The 16,008-nt window shown below is 39.8% G+C and overlaps 2 protein-coding genes across 2 annotated transcripts; both read right to left on the bottom strand.

Moving 5' to 3' along the window:
* Nucleotides 1-7,333: 7,333 nt before the first annotated feature.
* Nucleotides 7,334-8,224, bottom strand: LOC130047805 (uncharacterized). Its single transcript, XM_056143317.1, has one exon. The coding sequence runs from the start codon at nt 8,222-8,224 to the stop codon at nt 7,334-7,336; it is 891 nt and encodes a 296-aa protein (XP_055999292.1).
* A 4,244-nt stretch (nt 8,225-12,468) lies between these two features.
* Nucleotides 12,469-13,872, bottom strand: LOC130047806 (uncharacterized protein F54H12.2-like). The gene has a single exon (XM_056143322.1). It carries the CDS (start codon nt 13,870-13,872, stop codon nt 12,469-12,471), a length of 1,404 nt encoding a protein of 467 aa, XP_055999297.1.
* Nucleotides 13,873-16,008: the final 2,136 nt, after the last annotated feature.

Consider the following 16,008-nt stretch of genomic DNA (forward strand, 5'->3'; position numbering starts at 1 on the left):
GGATTCGATACGCAAAAGCTTGTTCTGCGTATGTTCAGATTTTTAAATCAAGGCAGGCTATTGACAAACAAGTTGATGTTATAGGGGTTCACGTTGATTGAAGTCAGTATTTTGCGAATTTTATGGTCGGTTTAGCGATCTGGTTTGCCAATTCAACCTATCTTTGGGGAAATGCTGTCTGACATGTTTCATACGAATTGTTAGGCCGTTCCTGAGAAACTGAATTTGACCACGGATTGCTACGTTTACCTAATCAAGTCATAGACATCACGGTGGGTATGACCGATCGACAGATCCTCCCATGTACCTTATCCCTCCTCTGGTATCTCCAGGGGTCCGTGTTTCTCTAACTCTTTATTTTGTATTCCTTATATGAGATTGATCACTGTTCGTTATCTTAATCATGTATAACATGTTTTTGTAAGACAATTATGATTTTGTTCTTACGGAATTCAAAATTAATTTTGATTACAAAAAGACCAAGTCTTAATTGGCGCCCGAACATGGGTTAAAATCACGTATTTCGCTATAATAAAAATCTGACGTATGCTTACTCCTCCTAGGCACCTGATCCCACCTCTGGTGTGTCCAGGGGTCCGTGTTTGCCCAACTATCTATTTTGTATTGCTTGTACGAGTTATGAGATTGATCACTGTTCGTTATTTTCACCTTGCATGGTACATGCAGAGGATTTTGAAATAGGCATTTTTAAAAATATTTATCAATTTCCTGTAAATTTGACAATTTCATGGCACGAAAGGTGAAGACAACGAACAGCGACCAACCTCATAACTCCTATAAACAACACAAAATAGGAAATTGTGCAAACACGTACCCCTGGACACACCAGAGGGATATCAGATGCTTAGGAGGAGTAAGCATCCCCTGTTGACCGGTCACACCCACCATGAGCCCTATATCTTGATCAAGTAAGCGATATTATTTGTAGTCAAAATCAGTGTGCCAAGAACGGCCCAACAATCGGTATGAAACACGTCAGACAGCATTTGACCCAAAGATAGGTTGTATTGGGAAACTACATCGTTATAATGACCATAGAATTTGCGAAATACTGACTTTAAACGAGACTGTTGAAACCCCTGCACCATCAACTTGTCTGTCAGTAGCCTGCCTCGATTAGAAAACTGACCATATGGAGAACTAGCTCTTTCGTATTGAAGTAATTTAGAGATATAAACACCATATACCGGTTTTAATGGACTATTGGTACATAAATATGGAATGTTGACGATGGAGAAGCTGAAGTCATCCCGTATAACATAAAGTTGAGTTAATAGTTTGCCGTTAATACCTACTTTCAATAAAATATCAAAGTTTGAAACAGGAGTGGACGACTCTGTGGTGTCTTTTTTTATCGTCTTCACTCGGATATATCGAATCGACATACGAATGAAAACGATTATTATTAATACGTCGTCGATATATCTAAATGTCGATTGAAGGTCACAACAAAAGATTTGTTTTTTCTCACGTAAAAGTCTTAGAATTAAATTCTGCTTCATATGATTATAAATGCAGGTCAGCTAACAAGGGAGCACAATTCGTACCCATGGGAATTCCAACAGACAGTTGGAAAACCTGATCACCAAAGACTACAAAGATATTATCAATGAGGAACTCCAGCATATTTTTTAATTTCAACTTTAACGTAGCTGTGCGTGGAATCGGAGGGGTTTTTAACCAAGTAATTTTTTGGATAACATCTCACTAGATCTTCTAAATATAGATTACTAGATTTATCGAGATAGTGCCAAATTCTGATGCAGATTTTCTAATTAATAAATACTAAGTGTACTCAAAACAAAATTCAAAGGGGTCGGGAACGCACACAATAACGGTTGCTACACAACTCTTTTTGGCCCATTAATAACACACTAAAACACAAATATTTACATTGTATGAATTGAAATGATTATATTTACTGAAAATGAATAGAGGTCTTTTCATAATGTTCCACAAAATTGGAGTGATATTTCGGACTTCAGGTTGAACCATGTCACCATAGGAACCAATTTTCCCTAACAACAAACATAAAATTTCAATTATATAATTTATCTGTACTGAGATCAGAATTTAATGTAAATATATCGCAATAGAATTCTCTACTGACATGTTGGACCCATTGAAGACATCAGATTTAACCATGTTTCCAATGTTCCTTAAAAATACATTTCAAATTTCAATTTATGTAATACAGTTGTACTGAAATGAGAGTGTAATACAAAAATATCACCATCTAATGCTCTATTGACATGCTTTCTATGTCTACATCTTTGGATTTATTTTACATTCATGCCAAAATTTGTTCTTCCCCATACATACCCATAATTACTTGTAAAACTACCAGATCTACATGTAAATAAACATATTTCCAAGCTATTCCCAAAACTATTATAACTAAATGTTTACAGCTTTATTCTCTTTTAGAGTATCTATGGAAACCAATTTTGCCTTAGCAACATGTATTATAATGAATGTACTACCATTGTAAATTCCTGTCAAGAATCATCATACACATAGTACATTTTGATCAAACTTTTAATGTGCATAATAGTAGTTGTAAGTAAGTACTAAAATTAAACACAATTCAACACAAATGATAATGTAGATGATATCTCCTCAATAGGCTCTATTTATTCATTGCGAGATAAGGGTGATCCAATGTCCTCATGACCTTTGTACTGTGTTTTGTTTTCTGTAGCCAATCTGGAGAAAAGAAAGAAATGTGACTAGGTTCAAAATACTTTGTTGATGCAAATACCTTTATGCCATTTTCCATGACCACACGCATATTCTTGCATTGGCAGAAAGATTAGCTCTGCTTCCAGTGTTTCTCCTTCCAAAAATAAACCCCCTGATTGTAAATACACTTTTACTTTTTCTAAGAAATGCACTTTCTTTTTGTCCCTTTCCAAAGTCTATCCTTGCTCATCCTTATGACTGGATTCTTGCACTATGCTGCTCTGCTGATCATGATCAAATTTTGAAATGTTCAACTTCTCGGACAAATTGGTGCATGCATCATAGCATCTTAGCTTGATTTTGTCGTAAGTGGTCATTTGCTGGAGGTCAAAGTTGTGGTATCCAAGTAGGCAATACTCATGCATAACATTAAAGGATGAAAAGGCTTGCTTCTATCCTTCAGAACAACCAAAACTATTTTCTGCTGGTGCTGCTTTGATAGATCCTTTCACTTTTGATAGCAACTTAAAGGGGTATGAACACGATTTGACATTAAGATTTAAATATTTTTTCTCATTTTTATTGTTTAGAATGCTTAGCTAAGGTACAAAAGTTAAGTATACTAGTAAAAGTTATTTAAAACAAATTTTCAATTTACAAGTTCTTTCTTAACAGAATTAGATAATATCTAGAGTGTTTAACACGTCTCATTTAAGAAATAAGATATAATTTTTTAATGTTGGGATATGACATGAATTTGGTCACGTGATTAAATCCTATAACACCCGAAGGGCGTTATTGTAGATTTGATCACGTACCAACTTTATGTCATATCCCAATAACATTCAAAAATGATATCTTATTTCTTATATTTATATTTTCTATTTTGAATTGTGTTCTTACCGAGCTTCCATGATTATGTAGGCCTAGCAGATGACCAAAATAACGATCGTAGAACACAAAATATAGTTCGTTAGCGTTTTATCGAATAAAAAACTATGAACAATATCAAAGAGAATATAAGATATAGATATTTAATTGAAAATGTTTAAAAAAGACGAAAAATGTGTAAAATAAAGGTAATTTAGAGCGTAAAGTTAACTGAAATGACGACAAGAAGAGCGGAGTAAACTACATCCGTGATGTGATTTGGTCGCGATCAGCGATGGAGAAACTGGCGTCGGTCTAGCTTACTAAGTTGAAAACGCAATTGTTGATCACAGATTTCGACAGAAATTTAAAGGATCTGAGAGAATTGATGGTGGATATGATGGGTCAAGTTAACGTTAAGCTCTTAGTCAGGTTTTTGGAAAGAAACAACGGTATGTTCATCGTTAGGACTCGCGGTTGTAGCCATGCAGGAGACGATTCAAGACAGTAGGACATATTTACACAAAGTGCAGGTAGGTTGCGTCTTTTATTTACCTTCAGTGTGTATAAAAGAAAATAAAAACGAACTGACGGAGTTTTTGTTCACTTGAGAGATTTTTGTTGTAGGCTTTTAATGAAGGTACCCTGACATGAACATGTAAATTTTTCGAGCCTCGAAACCAGCCTCGCTTATGATCATGCCAAGTCATAGCCGTGATGGAAGTTGCCAGGAAACAACAGGTTAACTTATCATCATAAAGTAAATACACGTAGGCTTATAATTCTGCCTACATGTTTTCGCTTCCAATATCATAGAACTTTATTTTATAAATTCGCCATGCAGAAGTTGCAGACGGTATTTAAAACTGTATAAAATGAAACAACAGAACGATATATGTTTAATGTTTCTCTTTTATAATTTGATGAAATTCTTGTTTGTTCACAAAATAAACTGTATAAATATCCTGCTGCGTTTATTTCTGTTATGATGTCATTGCAGTGGCGGATCCAGGGATTACGAAAGGGTGTGTGTGAAAGTCAAATATTAGCCAAAATGCTGAGCCATTTTGGGTGCCAATCTGGAATCACGCTATTTCTATTATTTAAATTTGTGGCGAGGGGGGGGGGGGTCTAAATCCCCCTTTGCATTGCATAAGCAAGAAGCCAGGTGAAAGTACGGGAACTGACTTTTGAAGCGGTGATTGTATTCATACACAAGAACAAACTGATCACGTGACCAAATTCATGTCACACGAAATTGAACATCGATTTCATTAGTGTCATATAAGGAAGTGCATTTGCAAATGTAAATATTTTGTTTTAAACATGCCATATTCTATTAAGCAATCTATATGTAAACAAAACATGGCACGGGCGTTGTTTAGATAGCAAAAAAATTGTAAGTGATGTATCTCACTTGTAGCTCAGAAACAGATATTCAAATTTTGATTGGTCATTAGAAATGCTTTAGTTAAGCACTGTAAACAATAAAAATGGAAAAATAAAATTCGAAAATTTCAGCTGAAATCGTGTCCATGTCCCTTTGAAGTCTTCAATGATTTTCAATGACCTAAAAAGTGTTGATTAAAAAGGTATTATTAATTTTATATGTATATAGGATTATTGCAGTCTTTAAAGACCCAAAAATAATACCGTACGGTTTCTTCACGAATAACTGGATGTGGGCGTAGCTCATCTATGGTCATTGTTATTTACTTGGGAAAAAGATCAGGGTGTTATGTATACTTTTGATATACACAGGACATGTCTCAGGGGTATCTGCAGGGTTTTTGTGGTGATAGTGTTTGTATAATGGCTGTGTCTCTAGATAACAGGAGTTGACACAGTATAACCAGCCACACGCTTTTTCTCTCTCTCTTTCTCTCATTCATTGGCTGAATGAATAACTTCTTTTATAAATATAGAGCTATCATAAATTGATAATATAAATTATTTCTGTAAGTTACAAGTTTTAGAAATTAATGTGCAAAGTATTGTTTGATTTGTGATTATGTAATTTATAATACATGTATATAGAGGAGAAAAGAATACAATTAGATAAAAATTGCATTGTTAAAAATCTAATTACGAGAAAATAGGAGTTGTGGACAGGTCCATGCTATCAAAACTCTGGTATATTGGGCTTCCTCAAGATCTAAAGAATGCCTGTACTGATTGACTGTTATTGCTATGAAAACCAGACCACAGCCTCTGCAGATGTCACTCCACCTGAGATCTATTGTTAAATGTTCGAATAACAGGCGGCTTGCCATTTGGAGGGTGTTGACTTAATTTGGGTCTTTAACATACACCAAATTAGATATAAATTCATCTGCTGATGAAAATGTCGAATATGGCGATTTTGTAAACAACGAAAGGCTGCATTTGTGTGTCGCCTGCAAGTCAATCTGTTAATCCGCCATGTTGTTTATATATTGTCATACTACAATCTTACCTTCAATACACAAAGAGTAACACAAGGGAGATAATTTAATACAAAATAACCCCGATCAGTATCGAACTCTGCTGTATTTATATACTGCTTTCCAAATAGTTTGTAAACATACATTTTAAGGTTCTGTTAAATAGCTTTATCATCAATTGAAATACACAGGTATTACTCATTGTCATATAGCATGTAGCAAGACACCAAAACGTTTGTTGTTTTACGGGGGAGGGAACATATGTTTACAGACCAAAACACGGCGAAAATGTTCACTCTTTGATCAATTGCAAATGAGTCAAAATCAGTGTGCCAAGAACAGCCTAACAATCGATAAGAAACACGTCAGACATAATTTGACCCAAGTACTGGCAATTTGAAATTAGATCGTTATAACGACTATAGAATTTGCGAAATGCTGACTTTAATTGAGACTGTTAAAACTCCATCATCTTCTTTGTCACTAGCCTGCCTCGATTAAAAAATTGACCATACGCAGAACAAGCTCTTGCGTATCGAATCAGTTGAGATATACATACATCATATCTAGGTGATAATGGAATATTGCTGCATAAATATGGGAAGTTGACGATACTATCGAATCAGTTGAGAGATATAAACACCCATTATGTATCTTCACAATTATGATTCAGGAACACTTCCTTGCCATCCGTATTGTATTTTTAACTCGGGTGCATGATGTAAAACCTGTTTTTCTAGTCAAACACTTTTTACTGAACCAGTGCTTTTTGGCATATGGTCCCTAGTCTTTGTATATCTCCCCAGTACAACCGATACACATCATACATCTCTCTGACGAGTGGGTCATGTTGCTGTCTCCTCAGATACGTTTCATACTCTGTTTGATTTTAAGATCCAACTGTTTTTACTATGCATGTTAGTAGTATAACCCGGCTCGATGGCCGGTTCAACTGAGTGCACTTTTGAGGTCAAAAGGTCAAGTTTGAGAACGGAGTGGCGAGCAGGCGAGGTAGGGCGTTGCTAAGGTAGCGCTAAGGCATAAGTGCCTAGTGCAGTGGTGTGCAGGGGTAGGCCGATATGAAGTAGAGCGCGTGCTATGACGCAACAATGGGTCGATAGCACTATGACGCAACAATGGGAAAGAATCGATAACACTAACTAAAGTCGCTATGACGACGAGACCTGTGTGAATCCTTTAAAAATTCAGAATGAAAAACGCATGATGTGAAGTTTACACATTTATTAAATAAACAATTGGAATAACAATTGAACACAATTTTATACAGTTAAACATTAAAATTGTCAGAATAAAGTCACAATAGTTTTATCACACGTTCATTCTTTATTCTTGCGGCTCAGCTTTCTCTTCTTTTTAGGGGGTTCTCCTTCACTCATCTCTTTGATCGTTTTCTTAGGGGGTGGTGGGTTCCACTTCTCCGATGGGGTGTACTCTCTTACGACCGGAGGTTTTGTGCCGGGTACCTCGCCAATCATAGCCATCAATTCGTCTTCATCTCTCGGGCAGTCGCTGATCCAGTGGCCTAATTTCCCACACTTGTAACAAGGGTCCTTTTCTACAGTTTTCTTGACTTTCTGAGGGCAATCTGGTGACCAATGTCCCGTTTCTCCACATGTGAAACAGGGGTTAGTGACTGGGTCCTTCCTTCTTCTGCTGGTGATGTCCTTACGGGTTGCTGCTAATTCCTCGATTTTTTTCACCAGTACTGCGGTGTGATTGGCGATTTCGTCGGTCATCACGTTGATCCGGTTGACAATACCGTCCAGTGTGGTCGTAATGATGGCGAAATCGGCCCTGCTCATGCGGGAATCTTCTCCGCCGAAGGGGGGTTTATCGTATAAGCCCATCTCCAGTCCCGTAGCGTCCTGTGAATCGGGAAAATAGAAGCCTAATCCCGGGTCTGTCGGATTCTGGCTAGGGAGGTAATCCGAGGTCTGGGCCATCTTCACTTGTTGAACAACGTAGTCTGAAGGCGTGAGATTGAAGCTCGTGGTCTGGTTCGAGGTCTGGGCCATCTTCTCTTGTCGAGCAATGTAGTCTGGAGACGTGAGAAAGAAGTTCGAGGTCTTCCCCAGTTCAGTCTTCTGATCGTCACTCTTAGCTTTCTTCAGTTCAATGTAGTCTTTCTGTGGTCCCATCTGCTTCTGTACCAGCTGATCTATTTTCTTCTGAGCTTTGTCCACAAATTCTACTTGTTTCTGAGCCATGTCTTCTGGAAGGTGATTGAAGATCGAATGAGGACTGACACTTGGGCTCCGCTTTTATAGCCACCAAAATGTCTAGACTATTCTGTCTCGTGGGGGGCACGTGGGGAGCACGTGGTTGCACCATCTTTTTCTGGAAAAACCGGTTTCATTTAGAACATCGCGCTACCAGCGCGTGCTAGTGCACTAATTGAACTTGAAAAACCGGTTTCAGCTAGAACATCTCGCGACCAGCGCGTGCTAGTGCACTAATTGAACTTGAAAAGCCGGTTTCTCGCGACCAGCGCGTGCTAGTGCACATTGGTACACATTGACTTTAGTGGAATGGAACTTATATTGGTGTTTAAAATAGCCCTGAAAAGGGCTGTTGTGTGTGTGTGTGTGTGTGTGTGTGTGTGTGTGTGTGTGTGTGTGTGTGTGTGTGTGTGTGTGTGTTTTTAATAATCTCTTTGGCCAAATTCGTAGGGGTAATCTACATCATAAAAGTTATAACTGTGATCTGCAGAGGTAATGGCGTTTTCTATTTTTTGAGCTCTGCTACCTCGGAAATTCATCACGTTGATTGTTTCCAGCCAATAAATGTTTGCACAAAAAAGCTGCCGCCATGCACCGCCTCTGTTACGACGTTTTTTCAAACGCATGAATCCCGACACTTTTCTGGTTCCGTTAGACAGCGTGTAAAACTGGGCAATCATAAACTGTATTACAGTATTGTCGCGGTAGCAATCTTCCAAATCGATCAGAATGGCATGTTCCGTTTCCCTCTCTTGCAAGACATATTCAAAACACCAATTTTTAGATCTTCTCCTACGATTTCTCATTCGACGCAGCTCTTTCAATTCTTCCCATACGTTGTTGTCCATGACTAACAGTGTAATGCTCGAGAATGTTAGCGCGTGCTACTGTACAACAGACTATTGCATCATCGGAAAAACCGGTTTCATCTAGAACATCTCGTGACCGGCGCGTGCTAGTGCACTAATTGAACTTGAAAAACTCTATTGTATCAAATCTAGAATATTCCCTGTACTCCACGACCTTTTCCCTATAAATACGATTGTTTTCTTAACTTATTTATTCACTATGGGTGGAACTTCCAACACTAGGTTAGACGGTTATACTTGTATTATAGATTTTGTCAAGATTGTTGAAAATTCGTCTTGGTATAAATCTGCTAAAGCCTATGTACAATCGGCGATACACGAGGTGGGGAATCTTGACAGTTTTCAGAGGATTGGTAGATCGTTAGTTAAAGACACGAATCCTGGGCGATTGATCATGATCTATTTGTATGCTGAGGAACTGAAGAAAATCATTCCCAATCAAACCCGAGACATCGAGCTCATTCTACGAGAATGTTTACAAGAAGGATTCATGGAAATAATCCGTTTTAACTAGTTTTCCTTCATTATCGAATCATGGGTGAAAGTGACAACATCATAGAAAAAGCGGATACTTGTATTCATTTTAGTCATTTACAAATCATGGGTGAAAGTGACAACATCGCAGAAAAAGCGCATAACCATGCATTAGAATGGGTCGAGAAAATGCAAGACGATGTGGTGTTTCAATTTGCTAAAAAATTTCTGATAGCGGGAGTGTTTCCATTGACTCTGGACCAATATACAGATCTACGGAACCGGGTGTACATCAATCTCTATAACGATGCGGGGTTGATGTTAATTTATGTCGTGGGGGAAGAATTCAAGAAACGCATGCCTGAAAAAACCGCCGAGATTGAAAGTATCACCAAGGACTGGCTTCGAGAAGTATACATAAAGTGTGAAGAACTTAATTCATTTCATTTATGAAATCATGACTGCTAGGGATAACATCGAAAAAACATTTGTCCTACAGTGTATTGAGGAAATAGAAAACTTGCCAGATTTTCAAAAATTGAAATCCTATCTTCGTGCGGCAATATTTCTAATCACTTTAGACGAATATTGGTGGATATGCAGACATTTGATCGAGAACCGTATCAGCACCGAGTCATTGGTGTTGATTCATTTAGTAGCCAAGGAATTAAAGAGAACAAAGCCGCACATCAGTGGCGTGATCGAGACCCTTCGAGTGCGGTATCTTCATCACATGTACAACAAAATACAAGAAAATGTGTAACTTTTAATCTGGATCATAATGAAGTGTATCTGTTACCCGAAGAAGACCGGACAAGTATCTGGATGACAGTAGCCGCTGATCGATATCGATTTCAACGCAGGATTCGAGAAATGGAAAAAATGTTGGACCCTATTTTAAAAAGACATGTGTATTGGTGTTGTGTGTGGGAGTTATGTATTTGAAATATGTGACATGAATAAAATTGTTTACACGAAAGCTGTGTTTAGTTGAGTCTCTCAGAGAAGGGTTTATTTGTTGAGGAATCCAGAAAATCCTAAAGGTAGAGTGAAAATCGAATCAAATAAGGTGTTTTCTATCGAATAGACCTTATGAGATGTTTTTAGGGATGTACATGGTCGAGAAATAAATTTTTAAAGAGGCGGTGAAGAAACATTGAACCTCGACTCGACCTCTTTGACCTCTGTTTCTTTGAAAACTATGCGACGTAGCAAAATAAAAGTAAGTTTAACGAATTCCGCGCCCCAGAATCTATCAGATTAAATCTACCATGCACAGATATCGAATGTCTAGAAAAAGAAAATGAGAAAAAACTCTCTGCTCGAAAGCACAAATCCGCCATTTTGACGGCCGCCATCTTGGCTTCGTCTCCGAAGCGAGGGATGTTTTCGAGGAGGTCCGCGCTTTCCTGATATATACCGGCGCGCTCGCCAGTTCGCTTCACTGGTGATCCAGCAAAGGTTTGATTATTTTAAAGAAGTTATAGAAGAAAGAAGATAGAAGAAAGAAGAAGATGAGCCGAGTACCAAGTCCTCCCATCAAGAACCACAACCTGGTCCCGGAGGATCAGCGTGAGGACTGGGATGCCGAGCTGGAACTGGTACAGCGGCCCCCGGGGCGCATTGTGTTCCAACCCGACGACTCATTTGAGTGGCACTTCTTCTATGAAGGAGTGCCAGATGCCCCCAAGAAGCCGCTCAAGAGACGCCGCCGCCGAAACAAGAAGGCCGCCAGACAGTAATGAGGTAATCAACCTCTAGACAGTGTGGGGGGGCTTTCATAGTCCCCCCCCCCCGGCCCTTTTCAGGGCCACCCACATCTTATGAAAAGAGACTGTATATGACAATGGTTGAGAGAAACGAAAACTAACACCAGATGCACTTTTATTTTTTATTAAGAAACTCGCTAAAGTTACACAGTGTTGATAGTTAATAACTTGCCGTGTTCTTCATAGTCTCCCGTCATGTAACGTAGTCTTTCGGATGCGAGACTATTCTCATATGCTTTCCAACAACATAGAGGATGAACGAAATACCGCATGTTACGCTTCGTTCTCCAGTGTTTCATTTGAATCAATCCTCTTAACGTTTGTTGATCTCGGGTCATGATCAAATACTGGTATTCACTCTGAACGATTTTAACGATATCCTCCGGTCCTGCATTGTCTAAGATAAAAGTCCATGCCATACTTTGAGGAGTTTCTCTCACTACTTTGACTCTTCTATAAACTGGCACGTAATCCATGTCTAAGTAGACTGATTTTTTTTATTGTGGCAAACCTGTCTTATATAGGTACACACAACACAGATTTTTTTTTTTTTTTTTTTTTTTTAAATTTTTATTTTGTAAACAATTAAACATTTGAACAATTAAACATTTGAACAATTACATCAGTGACAAGTTAATACCATGACATTGACAACTTTGTCCTTTATGGGTTCTAGGTTTACGAAATGTCTCTTTAAACCATTGGGCTACATAACGATCTCGTTGTAACGCCGTGCCTTTCCAAGGAAGTAACCAATCTTGAACCGTTTTTCTTTTACGATGGCGTTGATGTAGATAATACACACAATATTGGCCACAGACATCCGTGTTCAACGCTTGATAACAATTCGTGTTATGAATCCAAGTGTCGCCGTGGCGTCGCATAAACGCTTTGATTTCTTGATGCATCGGGGGTAATCCGTAAGAATCAAAATATTCTATGATGGGGCTGTTCAAATACAAACACACCCAGTGGGCTCCGGGGCGATGATGAGGGTCTGTATTGATCACGATCGCTTTTTGGTGGGGTAAGTTCTCCGGTAATACATCTCTAGTATACACACCTCCAAACGCAGGGCCTAAATCTCGAGATAAGACCTCTCTCAATTGATACGTGTCCATCAGTAATCGATGCTGACTTCTCGTTGTTTGTTGATTTCTAGCAAATTGTCAAAGACGGCATACACCACGCAGTTTAAGGTCGTCGCTATGCTGTCGGTAAATTGTACTTCTACTCTCAGGTTCCCCGTCTGTATGAGATGAAATTTATCCGTCTGAGCTTCTTGATCTTTGGTGAAATCCATACACCATAGGGTGTAACCGTTTTTATACTCTTCCAGAGTAATGTCGGGAGCCCAATCTGGCCCTAATTTTCCCAATCCTTTGTACAGACTTAAATACGATCTCAGATACTGATCGGCCGTGAAATTCGGTTCCAGGGGACGAGTTTCCATCATGTCTCCATTGATACTGACTTCTAATTTTTTGATTTTCTGATTTTGGAAATTAAACGGATTTTTAGCATCATCCCCGTTAAAGGCGGCGTTTTCCACAAACCCCAAGAGGATGAGTTTGGGCATCTGACCTTGGAATAGGTGATCGGTGATTTTCGATTGGGTCCCGGTGGGGATCGTGAACGTTTTCACTTCCACTCTTCTCAATGGGTATTTAGCTGTTTGAGTACTCAGCTGTTGATTGATCAGATTGATGATCGTTGGAGTCGGTTTGACTTTTCTCACCCACAACACCATACTTTGAATGGCTACTTTCCCACTACTTCCGGCATCGGTCATCATGTAGAATTGAGGTCTGGTACGATTGAATCGGAGACGGACGTCTACTCCGTTCGGTAGACATTTCTCTTGCTGAAACAAATCCAGATGTAAACGGTCCATCAAGACAATTTCCTTACTGTTATTTATTTTGTGGTGACGTTTTCTCAACCCTACATTCTGAGAATCGGCGGGATATATTGGGGTGGGTAACATTGCATTGATGGTGACTTTTTCATTAGCTACGGGAAATTCCTTTGGAGGTTGAACCAGACCAGAATACTCTCGATCTTCCATTTGACCGGCGGTATCTTTTTCCCACAAGGTACAGGCTCTCATCTGAGTTTTCAGAGTTTTGGGGGCATAAGACAGTAATTTTTCCAAGTAGGCTTTGTACGGATAAGTATCCGTTCCGGGGGTAATGACTTTGCCATTGAGACTCACATCGATTTCACTGAATAAGGAATGTAAGATGTTATTGACCGGGGTGGAAGTAGAACCCGCTCCCGTGAGAGCCGTCCCGTCTGCTTTGGTGAATTTACAGACCATCTGGAGATACGATTGAGATAAATCCAAATATTCATCTCCTTGACCTTTGATTTCAAATTCAATGGGAGCCGTATCCGAATTTAACGTACTGGAAATCGGATAATATTCCATCCATTTAGAGTCTTCTAAAGTGACGTTTGTCGGGGGAACTTTAAACAGTTCCAAACTGTCGGTCCCACACGCGCAGGATTCTCTGTGCATCATTTTTGAACGATGTGTTACTGATCGTTGTTAGGAATCAAATGGGTTCACCCCTCCCTCACATCTCCTTTTTATAGGTTCAGTCGAAAATGTCGAGAGATCGTTTCTTCTTACCCCGGACCGGTGCCTGGGGTTTTCTTTTACGCGGTCCTCCTAAGAGACGTTGTTGAGAGGGGGTCTTGGACTGTCTCTTACGATGTTCTCGTGCACCGGCCTGTCTTGTACGGGGTCCCCCTCTTGCTAAAAGGCGATGTTTGGCCATACCGGCTGTATTCTTAGCGGCTCGTATACCATGTGTCTTAAGAGCGTCTTTGAGAGATCTTTTATTTTCTAAAACATCTAACCCCGTCTTTGCGGCGGCCGTCAAAGCTTGTTTAGCTCCCGTTTTGAGTAAATCGGTAAAAAAGCCTTTTCCTCTCTGTTTTCTTTTCTTTCTCCTCATAGCGGTTGCTAACGCCTCCCTATCGGAAAAAAAGCCTTTTCCTCTCTGTTTTCTTCTTTTCTTTCTCCTCATAGTGGTTGCTAACGCCTGTCTTCCGTGAGTTCTGAGCGCTTGTTTGAGAGATCGTTTATTTTCTAAGACATCTAACCCCGTCCGGTACCCGGCTTTCATGGATTGTCGTGCTCCTCGTTTCACCATCCCCGCTAAAACACTATCCCCTTGACGGGATCTTAATTTTTGTTGAATTCTCGGCATGGCCATACGACCCGTATTTTTGATGGCTTGTATTCCGCGTGTCTTGATGGCATCTTTGAGAGACCGTTTATTTTCTAAGACATCTATTCCCGTTTTAGCGACTGCTGATAAAGCACTTTTAGCTCCCGATTTGAGCAAATCGGTGAATAAACCTTTTCCCCATTGCGTGGGGTTAACCTTTTTGAGGAAATCGACGAAACCTGCCCTCCCTTTGCCCCCTTGTGGTGGCGGTATTATATTGGGCAAGGAAAATCCTCCGATGACTTTAGCGGCCGTGTTAACAAGCCCACGAGCCAAACTCTTGGACCAATCTCCAAAATAGCCATCGCCTGTTTGTGGTGCGGGGCTCCCTCCCAGTAACCCTCCAACGACCTGACCGATCACGGGAGCCGCTAGTTTACCGACTGTTTTTAAGAGACTACCCCACCCATGACCCCGCTGGTGTAATAAACCTCGTTGATACTGCATCTATGTCGAGACTGACCCCTTTCAGAGCCTTACCCGCTTTTTATACTTTTTGCGACCCCTCTTTTTTCTTTTCATACCTTTGCCTCCTTGGACGGCTCCGGCTATGGCAGTAGCAATCAAAGGGAGGAGAATGGTGAATAATCCGTGTCCTTTCTGTCGTCTGACTCCACGATGATACTTCATCGTCACACGACTTTTCTCTTCAATACACTTTTCGGAGATGAAGTTTCACGATCGTTCTTCCATTTAAAAAGGGCATGGGGGTTCCCAGAGAGGTCATGATGTGAATATCGATGGTATCGAAATGTTTTTTACTCAGTTTCAAATATTCTGCACGGATAGGTTCCCATTTGGCTTGTTGTCTATCATCTTGATGAAAGGTACAAGGAACCACTCTTAATAATTTCAATTCGTTGGACCCCACCACCTGCGGATCCACCACATCGCAATACACGTACATGGATTTCAGATTTTCGTACAAATCCATGGTATGGTTGGCTAAGTAAGTCACGTTCAACCACGTAGTCATGGGTTCATTGGGAATGATGAGTTTCTCACTCCCTATTCCGAGTTTGTAAGCTAAGCCAGTGGGAAAACGGATGGCTAAGGCTGTTTTTTTAAGTATACTACCATGAAACTGATACATGACTCGATCATATTTCTCGAAGTACACTAATTTCATAGAATTCTCTTCTCGCGGATCGCCGGCTGTTTTCCATATCTTTGCGAATGTTCTGCGCAAGGCTTCATTGATTTCATCGATTAAAGCCGTGGAATGAATGTAAGCCCCGGGTCTAAAGTGAATTCGGTAAATAGTCATCATAGCATTGAGTGGAATGACATCCCCCCAATCCGTATGGGTCCAATCGACCACTACAGCACACCGATTTAAAGGGATCGAGGTTTTTTTGGTCAGTGTAAATCGCCCCCATTTAAACGTATCTGGATTTTTAATCTGTTGGGCGTAAGCTGTA

The sequence above is a fragment of the Ostrea edulis genome, chromosome 1 (genome assembly GCF_947568905.1).
Source record: "Ostrea edulis chromosome 1, xbOstEdul1.1, whole genome shotgun sequence".
NCBI lineage: Eukaryota > Metazoa > Mollusca > Bivalvia > Ostreida > Ostreidae > Ostrea > Ostrea edulis.

What these genes read in the sequence shown, in the direction of transcription:
- LOC130047806 (XM_056143322.1), bottom strand. Translation starts at nt 13,872, where the DNA reads ATGATGCACAGAGAATCCTGCGCGTGTGGGACCGACAGTTTGGAACTG.
- LOC130047805 (XM_056143317.1), bottom strand. Translation starts at nt 8,224, where the DNA reads ATGGCTCAGAAACAAGTAGAATTTGTGGACAAAGCTCAGAAGAAAATA.